Below are 24,095 nucleotides of genomic sequence, written 5' to 3'. Positions count from 1 at the left end.
GATGGTTCACTAGTTAAGAGCACTAACTGCTTTTTCAGAGGACCTGGGTTTGGTTCCCAGCAGACACACGGCAGCTCACAACTGTCTGTAACTCCAAGATCTGACATCCTCACACAGGCATATATTCAGGCAAAACACCAATGTACATAAAATGAAGGTAAATAATTTATTTAAAAAAAAAAAAAAGCAGGGCTAGTGAGTTGCGCAGTGGTGAAGAACACTGGCAGCTGGAGGTTTGATTTCGGCACACAAAATGGCTTCAAAGCTGCCGCTGCAGAGGACAGCACATCCTCTACTGCATCCACAGACACCATGCATTCACACATACACATAACACCCATATAAATTTAAAAAAAGAAAAACTTGTATGTATTGAACAAGATAAGGTGTAGAATTACCACATGACCTGCCCCGTTTCCATTTTAATGACTCACTAGGATGCCCAGTCCTCCTCCTAGTAAGATGCCAACACCAGGTTATCAAGTCACTCAGTAAGTTGTAGAAGTACATTCTAGGTGACGCTTTTTGCTGAGTGTGTGGCAGTTTTTCAAGAAAGAAAACAGCCAGGCGGTGGTGGCGCATGCCTTTAATCCCAGCACTCGGGAGGCAGAGGCAGGCGGATCACTGTGAGTTCGAGGCCAGCCTGGTCTACAAAGGGAGTGAGTCTAGGAGAACCAAGGCTACACAGAGAAAACTTGTCTCAAAAAAACCAAAAAGAAAACAGTAAGACCATGAAAGCAAAAGCCACCAGTGGTCAAGAAACAGTGCCAAGTAAAATACCTCTTCATTCTTTGTTGAAATTCGCTGACGAAAACTCACTGGCTTCCTGTTCTCATCTACTTCATAATCTTCTTCATTCATCCATTCATTGAAAACATCAGTGTCCAAAATCCATTTTACATGAACCTAAAACCACATCAAACGGGCACAATTATGACTTGGCTCTAGAAAATTCCCTCTTCTTAGTCATACCTAAAGGTACAGATGGAGAGAGGGCAGACACCAAGTGCTTCATTGCCGTGAACTAAGAGCCACAAATGAGAAATTACAACAATAAAGGCTTCCTAGAACACTGGAAATAAACTGGGATACGGCAGCCAATGGAAGACAGGATGAGCTTCTGTTTCAGGACTTTTCCCTGGGGAGACTAATGTCTGCCCCTCTCAGTAGGACATCAACAACAAATTATGATTCCACCAAAGTCCAAGTTTGGGAACCAAAGAGTTTATTGGGCCTAAGTAGAGCATGGGTGACCCCCCCCAAAAAAACTGTATCACCAAAAGGTCTCCTTTGACATGATGACTACAACATAGCTGTAAAAATAAAGTTGCCCCTCCACTAACTGTCCAGACTGTATCTACAGTTCCTGAGGTCACGTGCAAGTAGGCCAGAGTTACATACAGAAATTCGGGAAACACAAAAAGAGCAGCCAGAATCTAGGTGAGGGTGCAGTGAGCCCCCCACTCACACCTAAAGGCCTCTGCAGAGTGATGAAAGGTGTCTGAAGGGAGAACTGATGTTGACAATGACAATAACCTTGGGGGGAGGGGTGATGCCAAGCATACCAGGCTTAAAATACTCAAAGTGGCAGAAAGACCAGGAGAATGTACATTTTGGGTAACTAATTCTAGTTACTATACATTTTTAGATACTGGTTTGTTTGTTTTTGGTTTTTTGAGATAGGGTCTCTCTATGTAGCCTTGACTCGCTTGGTAGACCAGGCTGGCCTCGAACTAACAGCGATCCACCTGCCTCAAGATACTGTTTTTCTTTCTTTCTTTCTTTCTTTCTTTTTTTTTTTTTTAAATACTTTTGTTTATTATTTAAGATACTGTTTTTCAAATCAAGTTTTTGGTTTTGTTTTGGTCAACATGGGATTTCTCTGTGTAGTCCTGGCTGTACTCAAACTTTTTTTTTTTTTTTTACAAAACCATTACCTTCCATGGCTTTTCAGGAATGGGGGGATCTTCAATTTCAGCATCAACATCATTACTGTGAATCCAAGTATCATAGCTATAAAGCAAATTAAAACACAAATGAACAAACAAACCAAATTAGAGGCAAGATCTACTAATTAGAAAGAGTACTCAAACTGGCCTTGAACTCAAGAGATCCGCCTGCCTCTGCGTCCTGAGTGCTGGAATTAAAGGTGTGCGCCACCACTTTTTTAAAAAAGCTTTTTAATTTTATTGTAGCTATCAGAAAGTGAGTTTGTGCTTTGAAACATTTGGATTGAGTCTCAACAAAACTTATTGCCACCTTATTTACAGGCCAATCCTGAAGCATTTTGTCAACTGAGGCTACCTTATTTCGGATGGTCTTAGTTTGTGTCAAATTATTTTTAAAAATAGAAAGCGGGGGGGGGGGGGGGGAGGACACCGCTCAGTGGTCAAGAATACACACTGCTCTCATGAGCTTTACTTCAGAGTCATTGGAAAATTTGGAGTTATAGAATGTTGTGCTTACTTTTTGAAAAGATAATTCTGACTGGGCAGCATCTGGCTCGAGTCTTTATTGATAAAATTGAACTATTGAGATCTTGTTAAAAACCATGCATCACACCTGGATGACATGAATCTTTCTACCAGCGCATGTAGAACTGCCTAGGTGAGAAGAGCCTAAGAACTCCAACCACAATGTGATGGAAAAGAATTAGAAACATGTATTACCCTAATTTTATCAGCACATAGTATACTCTTTTATTAGAATATCAGCCTGAGGGGCTGGAGAGATGGCTCAGCACTGTCTGCTCTTCCAGAGGTCCTGAGTTCAATTCCCAGCACCCACATGCTGGCTCACAACCATCTATAATGTAATATGATGCCCTCTTCTGGCCTGCAGGTAAATAAATATTTTTAAAAAGGTATTTCATAAACATATAACTATATATGTACTTAAATGGTTTTGTTTGTTTGTTTGTTTTGGGTTTTTTGTTGTTCTTTTTGGTGTTGTTTTGAGACAGGGTTTCTCTGTGTAGCACTGGCAGTCCTGGACTTGCTTCGTAGACTAGCCTGGCTTCAAACTCAAAGAGATCCGCCTGCCTGCCTCCTAAGTGCTGGGGTTACAGGCCTGTGGCCACCACACCTGGCTTTAAATGTCAGTAAATAAAACAATGAAGCTGGTTCAGTGGTGAAGCACTTATTCGTTAGCAAGTGTAAAGACTTGAACTAAATCCCTCATCCACCCCTCAAAACGGAGAGGCAGAGACACTGAAAGAAAGAGAATGAAGGAAACAGGCCTAGAGGTGCATGTTTTTAATCCCAGCACTGGGAGACAGTAGTAGATAGAGCTATAAGCTTGACGCCACGCAGGCCTAGTAAACAGCAGGAGAGCCAGGACTACATAGTGAGAATCTGTTTAAAATGAAAAAGAACAAAAACATTATAGGCATATATAATCCCAGCACTCAGGAGGCAGAGGCAGCTAGATCGCAGTGAATTCAAGGCCAGCCTGGTCTACAAAGTGAGTCCAGGGCAGCCAAGGCTACACAGAGAAACCCTGTCTGTAAAAACAAAGAGAGCGATGGGAATGGTAACGGATTTCACCCTCACATGCTGTAGGCATACACTGTTTACCAAGAGCAACATAAGCAGTTGGAATGACAGGTTAGAATTACCTATCTGGGTAGAAGCCCCAGTGCACCAGCATCTGCTTGTCTCTCCTCATCACTGGCCTCAGCCATTCCTCTGAAAGAAGAAAATAAGTAAGTCAAAACATGAATAGAATTCATTTATGATTTGTAAAACATGTAATTTTATGTGTATGTGTCACCCATATCACATATGTATACCACATATGTTCAGGAGCCAAGAGGTGTCAGCATGCCCTGATGGTATACTTGTAGGTACTGGGAACTAAAGCCTTCTTTTGTGCAAGAGCAGGTTAAGTATTCCAAATTTTTAAGTTTTGAAACTCAAAGTCACTTGTCTGATTAAAGGTACATTCTGGAGCTGGGGTGATAGCCTGTCAGTAAAGTGATGACCACCAAACCTTGAGGACCAAGTTCAGATGACAACATGCAGTTAAGGAGCTGGGAGGCTGCAGAGCTGGCTCAGCAGTGAGAGCACATGCTGAATTTGCAAATAACCCAGGCTCAATTCCCAGCACCCATAAGATGGCTCACACCATCCATAAACCCAGTTCAAGGGAAGACAACAGGCTTGCACAATGCACACATATGTTCATGCAGGCAAAACATTCATACATAGTAAGTAAATAAATAAATCTAACCTTAAAAGTATTAATTTTAAAGTGAGCATTGTAGTGTGTGTGTGTGTGTGTGTGTGTGTGTGTATCTCCACTCTGAAGCTCACTGGTTAGGTAGTCTTGCCAACTAAATGAGGAGCTGTAAGTTCATGAAGAAAATCTGATTCAAAAATAATGCGAAGGGCGGGACGTGGCACATGCCTTTAATCACAGCACTCGGAAGGCAGAGGCAGGTGGATCGCTGTGAGATCAAGGTCAGGCTGGTGTAAAAAAGTGAGTCTACGACAGCTGTGACTACACTAAGAAAGCCTGTCTCGGAAAACAAAAACAAAAAACGAAAATAATGTGAAGGGGCTGAAGTGGGAGAGAGGAACAACACAATGCTTCAGTTCCTAGCATTCACAACAGGCAGTTCACACCCCATGTAATGCCAGCTCTCGGGACCCTAACGCCTTCTTACCTCTGAAAGGACCTGTATTCACATGAACATATTCCAATATACACACATAAACAATTACAAATAAACCTTAAGGGCTGGGAGGTGGTGACAAACACCTTTAATCCCAGCACTTCAAAACAGAGGCAGGTGGATCTCAGTTGGAGGCCAGCCTTGTCTACAGAGTTAATTCTAGGACTGCCAATAGTAGATCCTATCTCAAAAAATAAGTAAAATTAATTAATTAATTAAATGTAAATTTAAAAAAAAAAAAAAAAAAAGGAAGCTGAAGAAGACCAACAAACTCAGTGCTGGCTGGGCATGGTGGTGCCGGACTTTAATCCCAGCACTGGGGACGCAGAGGCAAGCATGAGTTCGAGGCCAGCCTGGCCTACAAAGGGAGTCCAAGCCAGCCAAGGCTACACAGTGAAACTCTGTCTCAACAACAACAACAACAACAACAACAACAACAAAAACACAACACTGTGACACAAGTGTTCCCACATATATAGACATAACACAGCAAGTTTAAACACAGATATTTTTAAAAAATAGGGATGAGGGACAATAGCTGGTGATGTAGCTCAGTGGGTAATGGGCCTAGGCCCATCCAACACCACATGCTCTCAGCATTCAGGAGCTGAAGGCATGATAAAGTCTCACGTTTAATGTATTTGTGGCTATACAGAAAGTTCAAGGCCAGCCTGGGTCATATAACACAAGTCTATCCAACTAGTAGCTTCTTACTGGACTCTATGACAGTCAATAAATAAGCACCTGCCTCAGATATCCCTGTATTTGTAGCAGTTCACAGCAAACAGCAACAGAGTTAATAAATAATGGATGCTCAAATCACCAGATAATAATTGCTACATTAAAAGAAAAAAACCTAACTGGTTGAAACACAGAACAACACAAGTTAAGTCTCACTTTCTAAAGGAATCAAGTGATCTACTCTCAGACCAACTCACGGCAGGCAACTGATACATTAGACAAAACAGAGGACTCTGATGCCAGGCGTGGTGGTGCACACCTTTAATCCCAGCACTTGGGAGGCAGAGGCAGGTGGATCTCTGTGAGTTTGAGGGCAGCCTGGTCTACAGAGTGAGTCCAGGATGGCCAAGGCTACACAGAGAAACCCTGTCTTGAAAAACCAAAAACACAAAAAACAACAACAAAAAAGAGGACTATATTTGAGTGAAGGTGTGTTTATTTAGCCATGTTAGTACAATGTATGCATTAAAGAGGTCACGACCAACAGCTAACTTACCGTCCTCTTGTGAGGAAGGATATGGAAACACATGGTGGGAAGCTTTTGACTTCTCCTCAGTAAATGTCCCCTGCAAAGCAAAGAAGCAAGTAACTAAAGCAAACAGAAGCAAAGTATTAGACTATGGATGCAAATTCTCTCATAAATATAAAAGCAGTTGTTTTTAAAATCAATTTTAGTCAAGGAAAGGAATAATATTAGCAACAGAAAAAATTCTACATATACAAGTGAGGACTGAATACTCTTTATCCAAAATGCTTGGTACCTCAAGTGTTTCAAATTTCTAAATTTGTAAGACTTGGGAATATCTGTATAGACTTTATCAACTACCATTAACCACAAATCAAGATATTCTCCAAAAGCCAAACTTGCTGAGGACTATGTCAGCATTGAAAATGTAATAAATGTCTTTATCATTGTGGTGGTTTGAAAAGCTTTGGCCGCCGGGCGTGGTGGCGCACGCCTTTAATCCCAGCACTCGGGAGGCAGAGGCAGGCGAATCGCTGTGAGTTCGAGGCCAGCCTGGTCTACAAAGTGAGTCCAGGATGGCCAAGGCTACACAGAGAGACCCTGTCTCAAAAAACCAAAAAAAAAAAAAAAAAAAGCCGGGCGTGGTGGCGCACGCCTTTAATCCCAGCACTCGGGAGGCAGAGGCAGGCGGATCGCTGTGAGTTCGAGGCCAGCCTGGTCTACAAAGTGAGTCCAGGAATGGCCAAGGCTACACAGAGAGACCCTGTCTCGAAAAACCAAAAAAAAAAAAAAAAAAAAAAAAAAAAGAAAAGCTTTGGCCTCTATGGACTCATGTGTTTGAATGCTTGGCCCATGGGAGGTGTGGCCTTGTTGGAGAAGGTGTGGCCTTACTGAAGGAAGTATGTCACTGTGGGGTAGGCTCTGAGGTCTCCTAGTACTCAAGCTACCCCCAGTGGGGAATGGGACCCTTCTGCTGCCTGTGGATCAGATGTAGAATGGGGCTGACCCTAGCTGAGACTCCGAGCAGCAGCAATATGGAATCTGAAGTTGCCATCTCCTATAGCCAGGTGGGACTTCCAGTGGAGGGAGGACACAAACCCACCAATAAAACCTTCAACCCAAAATTTGTCCTGCCTACAAATATAAGGATAAAGATAGAACAGAGTTTGAGGGAACGGCTAACCAATGACTGGCCCAATGTGAGATCCACCTGACAGAAAGAGACAATTCCTGACACTATTAATAATACTTTGCAAGGCTAGGAACTTAGCATAACTATCTTCTGGGAGGCTTTATCCAGCAGCTGATGGTAACAGATGCAGAAACCTACAATCAACCAATAGGTGCAGCTCTAGGAGTCTTGTAGAAGAGTTGGAGCAAAGATTGAGGGAGCCAGAAGGGTCAAGGACACCACAAGGTCTACAAAGTCAACTAACCAGGGACCACGGGGCACACAGAGACTGAGCCACCAACCAAAGAGCATGCATGGGCTAGACCTAGGCCCCTTTCACACATGGAGCAGATGTGCAGCTTGTTCTTCATATGGGTCCCCTAACAACTGGAGCGGTGGCTGTCTGACTCTGCTGCCTGTCTTTGGATCCCTTTCCCATAGCTGGGCTGCCTTGTGTGGCCTCAGTGGGAAAGAATGCACTTAGTCCTTGATGTGCCAGGTGGGTTGGTACCCACAAGGGTGTTCCACTCCTCTGAGAAGGAAAGTAGGAATGAAGGGAATGTGAGGGTGGGACTGAGAGGAGGGAGGGGGCTAGGATCAGCCTATAGTGACTGTATGAATAAATTAATGGGGAAAGAAATGTAGAAGTCTTGGCTCCTTTCGCACCAAGACTGCCTGCTCAATGTCATGCTTCCCACCACGACAATGGACTGGATCTTTGAAACTGTAAGCCAGCCCCAGTTAAATGTTTGCCTCTGTAAGAGTTACCACAGCAGGAGGATCACTGTGAGTTCGAGGCCAGCCTGGTCTACAAAGTGAGTCCAGGACAGCCAAGGCTACACAGAGAAACCCTGTCTCGAAAAAACAAAATAAATAAATAAATAAATAAATAAATAAATAAATAAAAGAGATTCCTTGGTCATGGTGTCTCTTCTCAGCAATAAAACCCAAACCAGGACAACTATCAATAAGCATTCCTCAATTTCTTAAAAGTATTTCAAAACCATCATAAAAAATGAGCATGGGAATCTCACAATGTAAGAGTAATTATGAGACATATTCACAAAAAGTTTTAGGCAGACCTCTAAGCTGAGAGCTTGGGAAACAGGAAGCTACAGAAGTGAAGGTTATCCTCGAACATAGTGAGTTTGAAGCTTGTCTAAAATTTTTGGTTTTGGTTGTGTGTGTGTGTGTGTGTGTGTGTGTGTGTGTGTGTGTGTGTGTGTTTCGACACTGGGTTTCTCTGTGTAGCCTTGGCTGTCCTGGACTCGCTTTGGAGACCAGGCTGGCCTCAAACTCAAAGCGATCCAGCTGCCTCTGTCTCCGGAGTGCTGGGATTAAAGGCGTGCGCCACCACCGCCTGGCTGAAGCTTGTCTAAAGTACTTGAGCTTGTCTCACAAAACTAACAATAAAACAAAAACAAAAGGCCCCAAGTTTCAAGTATGTAGGTTATGCTGGCCTCAAACTCTTGACCCTTTGGCCTTAACTGGTATTTTGGCAAACCTGGGGCTACATCATAGAAACCTCAATCACCCACAGTGCACATTATCTATGCTGTTGTCACTTGACATCTCTGTTGGAAAACTACTATAAAAAATTCAGGTTAAAATATGGCTAGGCCAAAGACTACTAAATGCATCTAGAGAATGCACTCAAAGCCATTTAGACTAATGACTGATTGTTGAGACCACATGAACAAGAGAACATCCAGCATTCAGTTTTAAGTAGCAACTCAAGGTAGCTGAGTACTGGGATTAAAAGTGTGTGCCCAAAATCGCTACTGCCTCATAAACTATGGGCTTCAGAATCACTGGACTATGGCAATACATGTCTGAACGGACATCAGAAAGGTGGGAAAGAGTATCACCATCCAGGAAGTGTGAGGTAACGTACAACAGCATATTGAGACTCTCGGCCTGTGGAGCCTGTGATCCCTGCACTGACGCCTCAGCTCTGTGCTCTATTTAATGACACAGCATGTCGTCTGTGAAGTGGAATGCTGCAGACTGTCTGGTCCTATTGTGAACCCTGAGACTGTGAACTGAAAATTGTTTCTTGTTATATAGCAAGAATCTGCTTTATTAGAAAAAAAATTTGAGGGTGGCTGAGGAGATGTCTCAGAGGTTAAGAGCACTGTGTTTTCTTCCAAAGGTCATTAGTTCAATTTCCAGAAACCACATGGAGGCTCACAAGCATCTATAATGAGATCTGGTGCCCTCTTGTGGTGTACAGGTACACATGCAGGCAGAGTACTGCATACATAATAGATTTTTTTTTTTTTTTTTAATCTGTTTCTTGTTTGGCCTGGCTCAGTCCTAACACACACCCTTAATCATAAGTAATTATGGTGTGGTTTAGCCTGCCCTAGCACACATCTTTAATCCAAGAGCATTCTGTACACAGGATTTAATAAAGTTAACCCTAGGTCAGAAGGCGGAGCAAAAAAAGGAGGGAAAAAAAAAAAAAAAAAAACAGCTGACAAGGATTAAAGAGTAGGAGGGACTTTAAGTTGAAAGGCATTTAAGACATAATGGATAAAAAGGATTTTTGAGCCTTGACCTAGCAAGCCTTTGGCCCTGGGTTTGTTTCTTTCTTTCTTTCTTTTCTTTCTTACCTTTGTTTTTTTTTTCCCCTACTGGGGCGCCAGCTGAGCTAGTCAACTTTTTGGGCTTTTTCCACTAAGACGTAAGCTGAGTAGAAAGGTTAGTTGGGTGCTTTCTCTGCCTCTCGGAGGTAACAGGTTTTCACCCTAGCATCTAGCTCTTGAGCCTTCGTTGGTAAAATCAAACAGTTAGGATTTTCATTTTAAAATTAAAAAAAAAAAAAAAAATCACCTTTTATGTTTACTGGTGCTTTGCTAGCATGTCCAGGTGTATTACCAGCCTGGTGCCCAGGGAGGTCAGAATAGGGTGTTGGATACCCTAAACTGAAGAAACAGAGCGGGGAGCTGCCATGTGAATGCTAAGAGTCAACCTGGGGTCCTCGGGAAGAACCGCTAGTGCCCTTAACCTAGCCATCTTTCTAGCCTCAGAACTTTTTTTTTCCCAGACAGGGTTTCTCTGTGTATCCCTGGCTATCCTTCCCTCCCTTTGTAGACCAGGCTAGCCTTGAACTCACAGAGATCCACCTGCCTCTGCCTCACGAGTACAGGGACTAAGGTGTGCACCACTGTGCTGGCTGACTTTTTAAAAAAGATTATTTATATCATTTTATATATATGAATGTTTTGCATGTATGTGTCTTTCTGCATGTGCCCAGAAGTCAGCAACTTCACATGTCCTAGAACTAGAGTTACAAATGGTTGTGAGCTACTGTGCTCTTAACCTCTCAAGTCATCTTTCTCGCCCTGAAAGGGAGTAATAAACTAATGGATCTCTGAGGAACTTTCTTGAGTTTGAAAGATGTCTCAGAGTTTAACAGCACCCTCGGCTGTTGAAAAGGATCTCGGCTCCCAGCATCCTGTATGAGCAATTCAAGGAAATCTGACGCCTTCTTCTGGCCTCAACAGGTACTCTCATATACATACATTTAAAAATAAGCAATAAATAAGCCTGGCTTGATGAGACAAGCTTTTATCCCACTACTCCAGGGACAGAGGCAGGCATATCTCAGCAAAACACTGTCACATAAATGATGTTTCACAGAAAATTATCTTCTATCTAGATATTCTCAGCTGTCACATTGCAGTTTATTTAAAAAACAAAAAAATCTCAGCTTAAGATGACATAAGATGATCAATACAGCAGCAGCCATGAACAGTGTTTTGTTCTTTGGACAGTGTTGCTATTTTATGATCATTTATAACTCTTACTAGTAACTACTGAATGTTTCTATAAGGACATGTGGGAGCTCAGAAATCCCTCCTTTAAAGCAGACACATACAAAGTACAAACTCTGGCGTTTTTAAGGGTTTTCTACGACTGCACTACAGTGGTCATGTCGATTACCTGATGCCGTTTGATGATATCTTTCAGCTTGTTAGCCAACTTCAAATCAATGTCTGGAATGAGGTAGATGTTGGGTCTAGTCAGGCAATTGTTCTGAGAAACAGAAACACAAGACTCTGAAGTCCAAATGGTTCTGAAATGATGTACACTGATCATTCATCATCCCTACATCTTTTTCCGTTTCTTTCAATACGTGTGTAGATGTGTCCACCATGGCACAAATATAGTCAGACAAACATGTGGAGATATTCTCTCTCATCATGTGGGTACTAATGCCAGGTCATCAGTCTTAGCAGCAAATACCTTTACCCACTGAGCCATCTCATGGGCCCCATTATTCATCATTGTAACGGCTGAAGTTGACATTTAAGCCTGTATTTCTTAAAACAGGAAGATACTTTTTGGGGGGAGGCAGGGGTAGGGGGTGGCATTGAGACAGGGTTTCTCTGCATAGCACTGGCTGTCTTAGAACTCTGTACCAGGCTGGCCTCAAGCTAAGAGACTCGCCTGCCTCTGCCTCCCTGAGTGCTGAGATGAAAGGTGTGTGCCACCATGCCCGCCTTGGATGACATCTTTTGAAACGCAGTATGATGGTCTTGTTTCAAAATAAACCTAGATGGCTCCCAGGGCTGGGATTACAGGTGTGTGCCACCACAACTGGCTCAGAGATTTTTTTTTTTTAATTAGGTGAGGGTTAGTGCAGTGCGATGGCTCAGCACCTGGAACTGCTCGCTGTGGGAGCCTGTGAACCCGACTTCAGTCCCCAGAAACACACCACAGGGAGAGCTGGCTCCACAGTTGTTCTCTCACCTCTTACAAACATGCCATGTCACATGTGCATACAGTAGACATTATACACACACATAAAAATAATTAATTTCAAGCCAGGTACTGGTGACATACATATGACTTTGATCACAGCACTAGGGAGGCAGAGAAAAGTCCTATCTAAAACATGACAGAAGAGAAAAGGAAAGATAAGGAGATAACAAGATAACAAGGCCTAATTCTCCAATTTACCTGTACCAATGTTTTTTCGATGTTCATGAACATTTCAACATTACGATCCATTCGAGATGGATTCTGAAGATCAAATCTCCGCCTCAGAGAAGAAGAAAAACAAACAAACAAACAAACAAACAAACAAAAAACATTACTAAGCTCATTTCCAGTCTTATATACAATAAGAAACTCCATTTTATAATTTAAGTCAAATGAATCAAAAGGCTTGGAAACTAAGCTAGCTCCATGTAAAGTTTGGGAAGAAATACAGAAGTAATAAGAGAATGCCACATCAGTACCATCATGACAGACAACACTCATCTGCCTCAAGTCCCGATGACCTGAATTTGACCCATAGACCCTACACAGCGGAAGAGGACAAATTGCCCAAAAGTTGTCTACACACACACACACAGAGTTTTAAAAATGCTTAACATTTTTCTAAATAGATACCCCAGTCAAAATGAAACACCAATGTCATGAATTCCTATTTTCCTTCAGTCTAGGATATAGAAAACTAGTTCACAAGGCTAGGGACATAGCTTGTGATAGAAAGTTTGCACAAGGCTGGAAAGATGGCTCAGAGGTTAAGAGCGCTGCCTGCTCTTCCAGAGGTCCTGAGTTCAGTTCCCAGCAACTACATGATGGCTCACAACCATCTATAATGTAATCTGATACCTTCTTCTGCAGATAAAGCACTCATATGCAATAAATAAAACAAATCTTTTTTTAAAAAAAGAAAAGAAAAGAAAGTTTGCATAGCATATAGAAAGAACCCAGTTCATTTCCAAGCACTACAAGGGGAAAAAATGTAAAATAATGGTAGCCCACAGATTTATGAACAGGAAATCACCATATCTAAATAAAAGGAAAGTTTATTTACCCTACATATATATGCTTAAAAGTAATTTGTTTGAGGCTGGCAAAATGGCTCAGTATTAAAGATACTAGCTGACAAGGCTGAAAACCTGAGTTCCATGCCTTCTACCTACATTGTATTAGAACTGACCCCAGAAGCTATCCTCTCACCTCTACATGGGTAATGCATGTGCCCATGTACACATACCTGCCTGGGAGCTTGAATCGCCTTTTACTTACAATTCAATACTTGTTAAACGTTCTGCTTGAATTAAGGATTTATGTTCTATTTAAACAAAACCATAATACTCTACTATATTCTCTTCTCCTTCAACAGTGGGGAACTGTAAAGTTCCCAAGCTGAGATTAAAGGCATGCGCTACCACCACACTGGGCTTTCAAGCCTATATTTTAAGCCAATCAGCTTAAAACGCTTTGCCTAGCCACCTGGATACAATGCATTCAGAACAAAATCTATTCATCTTTATCTACGCAATATGATGTGAGGCTGCCCGCCCTTTGCTTCCCACCTGGTTGCATAGTTGTTATCTGGCTACAGGTTTTTCTTTTAAAAGGCCTGCCTTAGAAACAGGCTGGGGTCATAGTTAGGCTCCTGAGTGACACTAACTGTAATCAACCTTGTCATGGAATGCGCGTTCACACAATAAACAATCAATATTTCACTAAGATTGATGCTGTAGAGACCAAACCAAGGCTTTTTTGTGTTCAGGGCCTGAGAACTTGATCCCCACCCTGACCCCCAGGAATTTCCAGGGAGATCCACAAACACACAGCTAGTAACTGTTCCTAGGAGCTTGCACCCGGGGCCAAGCAATCAGAGCTACAGGTCACAGTGACCAGAACATACAAAAAAACAATCCCTCCTGCGGTCTGGCCCTGGTCCCCTCACTTAGCCTGGTCCCCCAGCCAATCAGCTTAAAGGGAAACTTCCCTGAACCCCTCTAACCTATCATGTAACAGCAAGGCTTGGAACCGCCCGCCCTGCAGTTTTTTCCTTTAAAAACCCCTGTTCCCCTAGCACTAGGGACCGCCATCTTCTCTCCTTACAAGGGGGCTGGCGGTCCAGGCTCTGAGCTTGAAATAAACGAAACCCTGTGTAATTTACATCCAGCTGATTCCTGCTGGTCTTTGGGGGTTTCACAACTTGGGCATTACAATGATCCAGTGGCTTGTGTGGCAATTCTTGTACTACTACAGTATTTAAAGCCTCGAGTAAATAAGAAAGCAGTGAGTATGTGATTTAACACATACATTCTTTACAACTTAAAAGACCTAAACTGGCCGGGCAGTGGTGGCACACGCCTTTAATCCCAGCACTTGAGAGGCAGAGGCAGGCGGATTTCTGTGAGTTTGAGGCCAGCCTGGTCTACAAAGTGAGTCCAGGACAGCCAAGGCTACACAGAGAAACCCTGTCTTGAAAAACCAAAAAGAAAAAAGAGAAAAGAAAAAACCCCACAAAACTAAACAAAAAATGTTTAGCAATAGAGATGCTCAGCAAATTAAGGACTTGCACCAAGCCTAAGGAGCAGAGCTCAATCCCTGAGCCCACGTGGTAGAGGAGAGCCCTCCAGAAAGGCACTGGGGTAATCACCTACCCACACATAAATATATAAAATGTATTACAACTAAAAAAGATTTGTTTATGTTTTTATGTATATGAGTGCTCTATCTGCATGTACACCTACATGCCAGAAGAAGGCACTAGATCTCATTTGAGAGGGTTATGAACCACCATGTGGTTGCTGGGAATTGAACTCAGGAGCTCTGGAAAAGCAGCCAGTGCACTTAACTGCTGAGCTATCTCTCCAGCCCCAAAATATAATAAAACTTTTAATTAATTATTTTTTTTAAGCTGGGAATAGTGGTACACACCTTTAATCCCAGCACTTGGGGACACAGAGGCAAGCGGATCTCAGTGAGTTCAAGGCCAGCCTGGTCTACGAAGTTGAGTCCAACAGCCAAGGTTACAGAGAGTTTTCTCCTATCATGTGGGTTCTGGGGGCTGAATGTGTGTTGTCAGGTTTTACCTGAGGTAATGATGAACCCTCATGCTCAATTAGTCCACTAAACACACTATTCTCTGGAGCTAGAGATGTTTTAGCAGTTGGAACTGACACCTATGTGGTAGCTCCCAGCTGTCTGTAGCTCCAGTTCCAGGGAACCAACTCCCTATTAAGGTCTCTAGGGTACTAGGCATATAAATGGTTCACCTACATACATGCAAAGGCTCATACAAATAAATACAAACCATTTTTATGGCTATTAAAGATTTATTTATTTATTATTTATACTCTATTCTGCCTGCACATGAGCCAGCAACCCAAAAGAGGGCACCAGATCTCATTATAGATGATTATAAACCACCATGTGGCTGCTGGGAATTGAACTCAGGACCTTTTGAAGTACAGCCAATGCTCTTAATCTCTGAGGCATCACTCTAGCCTTTTAATGGCTATTAAAGCATATAATTAAACTGGGTGTGGTAGCACATGTCTTTAACCCCAGCACTGGGGGGGCAGAGGCAGGCAGATGTTGCTGTGAGTTAGAAGCCAGCCTGGTCTACAAAGTGAGTCCAGGACAGTCAGGGCAACACAGAGAAGCCCTGTCTTGAAAAACAAAAACAAAAAAGCGTATAATTAAAAACAAAAGAACAAGCATGATGGCAGAGACCTATAATCCAACCATAGAAACTGAGTAACATTGCCCCCTTTTCAACCATGACTTTATTCAGGGATCTCTTTCCTTTCCTCTCTACCCTTTTTTCTCTCATACCTAGTAGTATTACAGGGTTGTAAGAGTGGAAGAAAGAACCCACAAAGTATGGAAGGTCAGTACCATCTTTGTTTTTTTCTGACAAGGTTAGATTAGAGACTCACAGAGACTGGTCTGCCTCTACCTCAAGTGCTGGGATGAAAGGTGCACTCCCCACACCTGGCTGAAACGACGTCTTTGAGAAAGAATACTAAAAAGATTAAATACTGAAAATTGATTAAGAAAAAACAAAACAAAAACAACAAAAATGAGCCTTACCTTGCTATTACCAGCAATATTCTTACAGAATCCTCTCTATATCAAAAATATGATTTCACACCAAGTAATAGTGCAAACATGCAAATTAAGTTTCAAAACAAAAAACTTACCACCCTTGCTCATTTTTGTACTTGTAAGCAGCCCCAAGAATGTGACACAAGGTGCCTCCAGCTTTGAAATCCATAAAGCATTTTGCCTAAAAATAACAAATTGCAAAGGAGAAAAATAAAAGGTTCTAACAAAATCATTCATGTTATACTTACATTTCAAATGCTTTCCTTTCATTTTTGTTTTGTTTTGAGACAGGGTCTCTCTTGTGTGTAGACTGGCTGTCCTGGACTTGTTTTGTAGACCAGGCTGGTCTCAAACTCACTCACAGAGACACAGAGACCTGCCTGCCTCTGCCTCCCAAGTACAGGGATTGAAGGAGTGCGCCACCACGGCCCAGCCCGAATGCTCATTTCATCATCCAGTTTTTCTTTCTTTCTTTCAGCTCTCATATAGCCCATGCTGTCTCAAATGAGCAGAACTTTAAAACTGACTTTAACCTTTAATCTTCCTGAGCCAGAAGAATAAGCCACTACCCAAGCTAAACAAAATTTTTTTTCCAGTTTTAAAATTGTTTTTACAGCTGGGCAACAAAAACCCTGTCCCAAAAAAACAAAACAAAACAATCAAAGAAATAAATAAAATTACATCTACAAGGCTGGAGAAATGTCTCAGCACTTACTACTTTTGCAGTGGGTCTGATTCTGTTATCAACACCCACATGGTGACTCACAACTATCTATACCTCATCCAATGCTAGGAGATCTAAGGTTCTCTTCTGACTTCTACAAACCATGCACTCAAGAATTCAAACCTACGAGCCGGGCGTGGTGGCACACGCCTTTAATCCCAGCACTCGGGAGGCAGAGGCGGGTGGATCGCTGTGAGTTCAAGGCCAGCCTGGTGTACAAAGTGAGTCCAGGATGGCCAAGGCTACACAGAGAAACCCTGTCTCAAAAAACCAAAAAAAAAAAAAAAAAAAAAGAATTCAAACCTACACTTAGACAAACATATACACAAAGTAGTTAAAAATAACAAAACTTAAAATCTTTAAAGTAAATAAATAGCTGACAGTGTGCCGGACGTGGTGGGCACATGCCTTTAATCCCAGCAGTAGAGGCAAAGGCGGGTGGATCTAAGTTGAGGCCAGCCTGGTCTACAGAGTGAGTTCCAGGACAGCCAGGGCTACACAGAGAAACCCTGTCTCAATTAAAAAACAAACAAACAAACACAACAACAAAAAGTATTTGCTTTGTTAACTGCCGTTCTCCTTCAATTTTCTTTTACAGAATCACAAACCAGAACGACCTCTTTCATTTGAGAAAATGTTGAACTCTATTTTGAGAGGAAGAGAGATACATCTGGTCCTCTTGGCCCTCAGCCATGAATTTTTTTTCCATGAATTATTTTTAATTATGGTTTATAACTAAAACTATCCTCCTCTAACCCCTTAACTGTTTTAGTAAATAATGGCTTAGTTCCTAGGAGTTAAAAATCCCATGTCTAAAGACCCTTGTAATGTCACTTTGGATGACAGTTGTATGTTCATAAATTAGAAATGACAAAGGAATGTAAATCATATCATAAAAAGTAAATACCAGCTGGGCATGGTGTTGCACGCCTTTCATCCCAGCACTCAGGTGGCAGAGGCAAGCAGATCGCTGTAAGTTCCAGGCCAACCTGGTCTACAAAGAGAGTTCCAGGACAGCCAAGGCTACACAGAGAAACCCTGTCTCCAAAAAAAAGCTTAGCCAGGTTATGGTGGCACATGCCTTTAATCCCAGCACTCGGGAGGCAGAGGCAGGAGGATCTTTGTGAATTCGAGGCCAGCCTGGTCTAGTCTACAGAGTGAGTTCCAGAACAGTCAGGACTACAAGAGAAACTCTGTCGGGGAGGGGAGGGGAGCTTAAAAATGATCACAAACTGGATTTACCGAGATGGCTTAGCAGTTAAGAGCACTGACTGCTCTTCCAGAGGTGCTGAGTTCAATTCCCAGCAGCCACATGGTGGCTCACAACCATCTACAATGAGATCTGGTGCCCTCTTCTGGCCTGCAGGTATACATGCAGGCAGAACACTGTATGTAAAAAAAAAATTCTTATAAATAAATAATTTTTAGCTGGGTGTGGTGGCACACGCCTTTAATCACAGCACTTGGGAGGCAGAGGCAGGAGGATTGCTGTGAGTTAGAGGCAAGTCCAGGACAGTCAGGGCTACACAAGGAAACCCTGTCTCAAAAACAAAACAAAACAAAAAAACCTCTTTCTACAAGATTCTGATGACTATCAGTATAGACAGCACAGGAGACTATGGCAACCATAACAGAAAAATACTAAGTCTTCATGACTGCTGCATACTTTAAAGCAACGTAGCAGGCAAGAATTGTGCCACTAAGCTGGAGATGATAGCAGATGCCTGTAATCCCCGGTGAAGGAAACGAAGACAAAGGATCAGGGAGGAGTTCCCAGCCATCCTATAACACACAGGCAGGGTCTCAGAAACAAACAAAACCTTCTCTGTACAAGTTGGTTTTTTCCCCTATTCCCTGGCATAGCAAGGGAAATCAGCTATAGGTGACAACTAAAAAAACTGAAGATGCCCACTGTCCCAGCGTGTGTACTTACCGGCAGTTTGGTGAAAGCTGGGTTAGTGACATGCTTCCCGAAGGCGTCTTCTTGGAACTGAAGAAGCTGCACCACCAGTCCCGCCAGGGTTTTATTGGTAGGAGCATCTGTATGAACATACTGCAAGACAAAGACAGGAATTCAAAACCTAGGACGGCTAGTGCTGGAGAAACTGCTGTCTTACTTCCTAGTACCTGCTAAGTAATGGCACTATACCAAATTTTAGGTGTATGAAGCACATTCTCCACTGTAAAGAATCATAAAAACCACACAGGCACATACTTAAAGGTAAATAATGTATTCTGAAGACATGGCTCAGCAGTTAAAACTAGGTACTCTTTCCAGCATCCACATGTCAGTTCAGAAACGTCTGTTACTACAGTCCCAGGAGATCCCATGCCGTCTCCTGACCTCTGAGGGTAACAGGCATGCATGTGACATACAGACATATGTGCAGGAAAAGCACCCATAAACACCCACAACAAAAAAGACAAACCAGATTTGAGAGCGATGGCTCAAAGGTTAAGACCACTGACTGACTGTTTTTCCAAAGGACCCAGGTTCAATTCCCAGCACCCATTGGCAGCTCACAACTGTCTGCGACTCCAGCTTCAGAGCATTCGACACCCTCACAAAGACATACACCTAGATAAAACACCAATGCACATAAAATAAAAATAAATAAATAATGCCTTTAATCCCAGCAGAGGCAGAGGCAGGCAGATCGCTGAGAGTTCCAGTCCAGCCTGGTCTACAAATCAAGTCTCGGACACCCAAGGTTACATAGAGAAACCCTGTCTCAAAAAACGAACAAAAATAAATAAAAAGACAAATCAGTGGTGGAGACAAGAGGTGGTTCCATGACAAGGAAAGCATAATTAGTGAAGTAAATGCAAAACCTTCGACAGGGCTGGAGAGATGACTCAACACCTAAGAGCTTGGCTGCTCTTCAGAGTACCCAGGATTGATTCCCAGCACCCACATGGCAGCTCAACACCATGTCAACTCCAGCTCCAGACCATCCAAAGCCCTCGTCTGGCTTATATAGGCACCAGGCAAACTTTGAAACAAAGAGATTCATGCAGGCAAAACACTCACACATATAAACTTAAAAAAATAAAATAAAAAATGGAGCCCACTATCATGGCTCATCCTCATAATTCCAAAACTACAATTGGAAGGAAGATCAGGAAGGAGTTGAGGACCGAGGCCACAAAGGGAGTTCTGGGGCTCTGAGAACAGTGATTTGGGGTTTGGGGTTTTATTTTGGTTTTGGTTTTCTAACGTCTTTGAGGCCAGGCAGGCCTCAAAAGAAAAGAGACCTACAATGTCTCATTTGCTTCGTATTAATTTCTGAGATCTAAGTTTCTGTTCTGTTGCTGGCTCAGCAGATAATGCTCCCTGCTCTTCCAGAGGACCTGAGCTCAGTTCCCAGCACCGTATCATGCAGCTTACAACTGCCTTTACCTTCAATTCCAAAGAATTAGACGCCCTCTTCCAGCGTCTGAGGACAACCACATGCAGGTCACACACATAGACATATTTAAATGTGTGTGTCCTAAATAACATTGTTCAATGTGACAGGAATGAGTAGTGAACCAGAGTGGTGACGCATGCCCATAACCCTAGTGCTCAGGAGACAGGCAAGCAGACTTCTCTGAGTTTGAGGCCAGCACGGTCTAATTACTGACTTTCAGGACAGCCAGAGCTACATCTTGAGACTTTGTCTCAGAAACAAAGAGAGGGAGAACAGAGGGGGCAAAGTTTAGTGTACCCCAAACAGAAATAAGTCAACACTATTTCTTATTTTAAAATCTTAGAGACATGGTCACTTCTGAAAACACCAGTGTACCTAAGACCCCTGTCAAATACCAACAATAAGCTGTAGGCAGGAAATGAGATTGTTCAGACTAGTTTGTCCTTTTTTAGTTTTTTAAGACAAGCTCTCTCTCATATTGGTAGTCCAGGCTTGCCTCAAGCTTCAAACTCCCTACGTAACAAAGGATGACCTTGAACTTCTGACCTTCATGTTTACACATCTGAACAGATACTGCTGGCAGCCACCATACCTGGTTTTAATGTGGTCCTGGGTTTCAGAGCCTGGACCTAACCCATGCTGATCAAACACTACAACACGGCTTAAACCCCCAGGTCCTAGTTTAACTTTTCATTTATTCAACAAACACTGAACAACTAATAAAAGTGAGGCAGCAACTATGATCCAGAACACAAGAGTATCATCTTCAGGCTTGCAAATCTCAACACCAACTCTGGGTTCTCAGTGGAGTAAACACTACTGAACTGAGAGACAAAGAGGAAGTGCGTTGGCTGTTTCACCATGTCAACCAGGGAGCCATGCTTCAACATCACACAAGGGGAAGTTTTTACTGTAGGCATTATTGGGGCCCATTGGACTCCTGGACCCATATAGTGTCAGCCAAGAATCAATTCACTGAAGCTGACATCCACACAGGAGCAGAGTACACCCTCCAAAACAAATAAAAGAAAAAAAAATTTAAAGTATTAAGAAAGGGTTAACTCACAACTTTGCAAAACAATTGGCTCAGCAGAATTTACATTCCAAAGTGGGAGAAATGGATTTTTCAAGAAGTATATAAACATTATATCCCAGCAGAGGCAGGCAGATAGCTGTGAGTTCAAGGCCAGCCTGGTCTACAAAGTGAGTCCAGGACAGCCAAGGCTACACAGAGAAACCCTGTCCTGAAAAACCAAAAAAAAATTACAAAATTAAAATTACAAAGAAAATATAAGTGATGCCGGGTGTGGTGGCACATGCCTTTAATCCCAGCACTCAGGAAGCAGAGGCATGTGGATCGTTCCAAGTTCAAGGCCAGCCTGCTCTACAGAGGGAGTCTAGGACAGCCAAGGCTACACAGAGAGACCCTGTCTCGAAGGAAAAAAGAAAAGAAGGAAAAAAAAAAAAAAGGGATACAGATGAGGGGCTGGAGAGATGGCTCAGTGGTCAATAGCACTGGCTCCATTTCCAAAGGATTGGGATGCAATTCCCAGCACTCGCATGGCAGCTCACAACTGTATGTAACTCCAGTTCTAAGGGACTTGACATCCTGACACTCTCACACAGGCATACATGCAGGCAAAACACCAATGTTTGTAAAGTAAAAATAAATTTTAAAAAAATATTTTAAAAGAAAATACAGATGTTCTTGCTGAAGGTCATTAACTCTTGTACTCACAACTTTACACCTCACCAAAAGTACAATGAAGTGGGAAACCATTTTTAGTAGTTCGGTATCAATTCTATAATGCGTTATTTAAGCCTACATTAACTAATTCGCAAGGCCAATCACCCAAGGTCCCTTAGCGAATTCACACCAGGCAGCAAGCCTTTACTTACCTAACCACTTACAAACTGGTCTCTAAACAAAACTTCAAGCTATTTTTACTAGCTGGGCTCAGTCTTTACCGCTTTGTTCACACACCTAAGGCAGCTAACAAAAGACCAGGGACACACGCCCTGCGGCTCTACTCGGTTCCACCTGCTTCTGCACACAAGAACCAGCGAGCCTGGGCGTCCCACCCGGGTGCCTGGGCGCGGGAGACCCAAGCAGCTAAGGCCCGGTCGCCGCGTGCCTAGAGCCGCCCGCGGGGGCGTGGCGAGCGCCGAGCCGGCCTTTGTTGTCCCTCGTGGCGCGCGGGGTGGGGGGAGGGGCGGCCCGAGGCTCGCGGAGCCGGCAGCCACCACCAGCCCTCACCGCGCGGCTCCTCGGTCCCCACGGGCGCGCGCGAACCCACCTTCTTGTAGTGCTTGCCCAGCCAGACTCGCACCGAATCCAGCTGGGACACCGTGTCCGGGCTCTCCCAAAACTTGCTGGCTGGGCCCCCGTCCTTCCTCCGGTACACGGCCAGGCCAGAGGCGGCCGCCGCACCCCCTGCACCCACGGCGCCTGCTGCCGCTCCCGGACCTCCGCCCGCTGTCGCGGCCATGGTCACCGTCCGTCGTCTCCACCGCCCGGACTGGCCCTCGCGGCCTTTCCCGTTCGCACCCGCGCGCGCGCGCGCAGATACCACCTCCTCCTCCACCTCCTAGCCCCGCCCAGCCAATCCTCTTCCGGCACGGGAGCTGTAACGGCCAGGCTATGCGAGCGAGCGTACGCATGCGCAGCACGCTGCTAGCCCGCTACAGCAAGAGACTTAGCCCGCCCCTTCCGTCCGCCTCTCACTACCGAACCGCAAACCGCAGCTCTTCGTAGGCTCTGCGTGTGACTCTCCCTGGCTTCTTGCGTCCATTCGTTAGGCGGTCAACAACCTCAACGAGGTTCTGTATCTCTACTTGAGAAAGCCATCCAGAGAGTGCAGTGAGAGCCGAGGGGCCCACCCCGAGCGCTAGTCTGCAGATCCTTGCCTGCCTACATCGTCCTGTTACACCGGGAAGCGGCGTCGGCCTTTGGAAACCTGCACCAATCTTGCTTGGAGGTTCGGCTTCACACACCTTCGGGCGCTCATTAATGTGTCTCGAACCACAGCAGCTGGCTTCTGCCTCCTCAGCCTAGCACCAGCTACCCCTGCGATCTCGAGATTGTCTTACCTTGTGAAATTCGCACGCCAGGCACTCTCAAATTTGTCACTTAAAAGTATTCTGGAAAACCAGTCCCTGAGTGAACAGCTGATGGTACCCATCCGACGGTTTCTTTGTAGCTTTCTGCACAACCTGGTGTTTTTACTACTCACAAGTGCATCGTCGGCGTTAGGAACAGGACGTTTTCTCTACACGCGTTCAGTAAATATTTGATGAATTCATGGTCTACATGAAGACAGAGGATTTAAGTTCTAAACAGTGTGACTGGCTGTATGGAAACGTGAGTGTCATACTTTATGATCCTGGAGCTCCAAGTGAGAAAGTCTGATGGATTTTTTTTTTCAATCTTTTAAAATAATGAATAGAGGGCCAGGCGTGGTGGCACACGCCTTTAATCCCAGCACTCAAGAGGCAGAGGTAAGCGGATTGCTGTGAGTTTGAGACCAGCCTGGTGTACAAAGCGAGAGCAGGACAGCTAAGGATACACAGAGAAACCCTGTCTCGAAAAACCAAAAAATAAAAAATGAAATAATGAATAGAGACAGCCTGGAGATGGTGGCACACGCCTTTAATCCCAGGAGTCAGGAGTTCCCGGCCAACCTGGGCTACAGAGAAAGACTAGAGGAAAAGTGATTAGAATGTAATCAGGACAGGTTACTCGGGACACAGAACTGAAACAAAGGCGCTGAATGCAAGAAAGAATACACGGTGAAAGATTATTTAAGGTGCATGGATAGAACTGTAAAGGTTGACCTTACCTATAAGCACTGGGACAGCAAGCTTTAACTGAGGAAATGACGTGATGACGTGTATATTTTAGGGAGCTAGCAACCCTACAAATACGAAGCGTAATTTGGGGAAATGTGGATTCTGAGTTAATTGTGGTGACACATACCAATAATAACAGCACAGGAAATGGATGCGTGAGTTGGGAGGATGGCTACAAATTCATG

At 43.7% G+C, this 24,095-nt stretch overlaps 1 protein-coding gene across 1 annotated transcript in view; it reads right to left on the bottom strand.

The window, feature by feature from the left end:
- Positions 1–22,626, bottom strand: part of Smarcc1 (SWI/SNF related, matrix associated, actin dependent regulator of chromatin subfamily c member 1) — a 103,982-nt gene extending 81,356 nt beyond the window's left edge. Inside the window, exons 1-9 of the mRNA XM_051140784.1 lie at positions 22,359–22,626; positions 18,585–18,704; positions 16,023–16,108; positions 12,022–12,103; positions 11,002–11,094; positions 5,913–5,982; positions 3,617–3,686; positions 1,938–2,013; positions 781–906 (exon numbers count right to left, since the gene is read on the bottom strand). Coding sequence (XP_050996741.1) covers positions 781–906; positions 1,938–2,013; positions 3,617–3,686; positions 5,913–5,982; positions 11,002–11,094; positions 12,022–12,103; positions 16,023–16,108; positions 18,585–18,704; positions 22,359–22,550 — 915 coding nt within the window. The 5' untranslated portion in view covers positions 22,551–22,626. The remainder of the gene's footprint in view (positions 1–780; positions 907–1,937; positions 2,014–3,616; positions 3,687–5,912; positions 5,983–11,001; positions 11,095–12,021; positions 12,104–16,022; positions 16,109–18,584; positions 18,705–22,358) is intronic.
- Between the last annotated feature and the right edge of the window lie 1,469 nt (positions 22,627–24,095).

Source organism: Acomys russatus, chromosome 32 (assembly GCF_903995435.1).
Source record: "Acomys russatus chromosome 32, mAcoRus1.1, whole genome shotgun sequence".
Classification (NCBI taxonomy): domain Eukaryota; kingdom Metazoa; phylum Chordata; class Mammalia; order Rodentia; family Muridae; genus Acomys; species Acomys russatus.
This window is presented reverse-complemented; position numbering and strand designations above follow the sequence as displayed.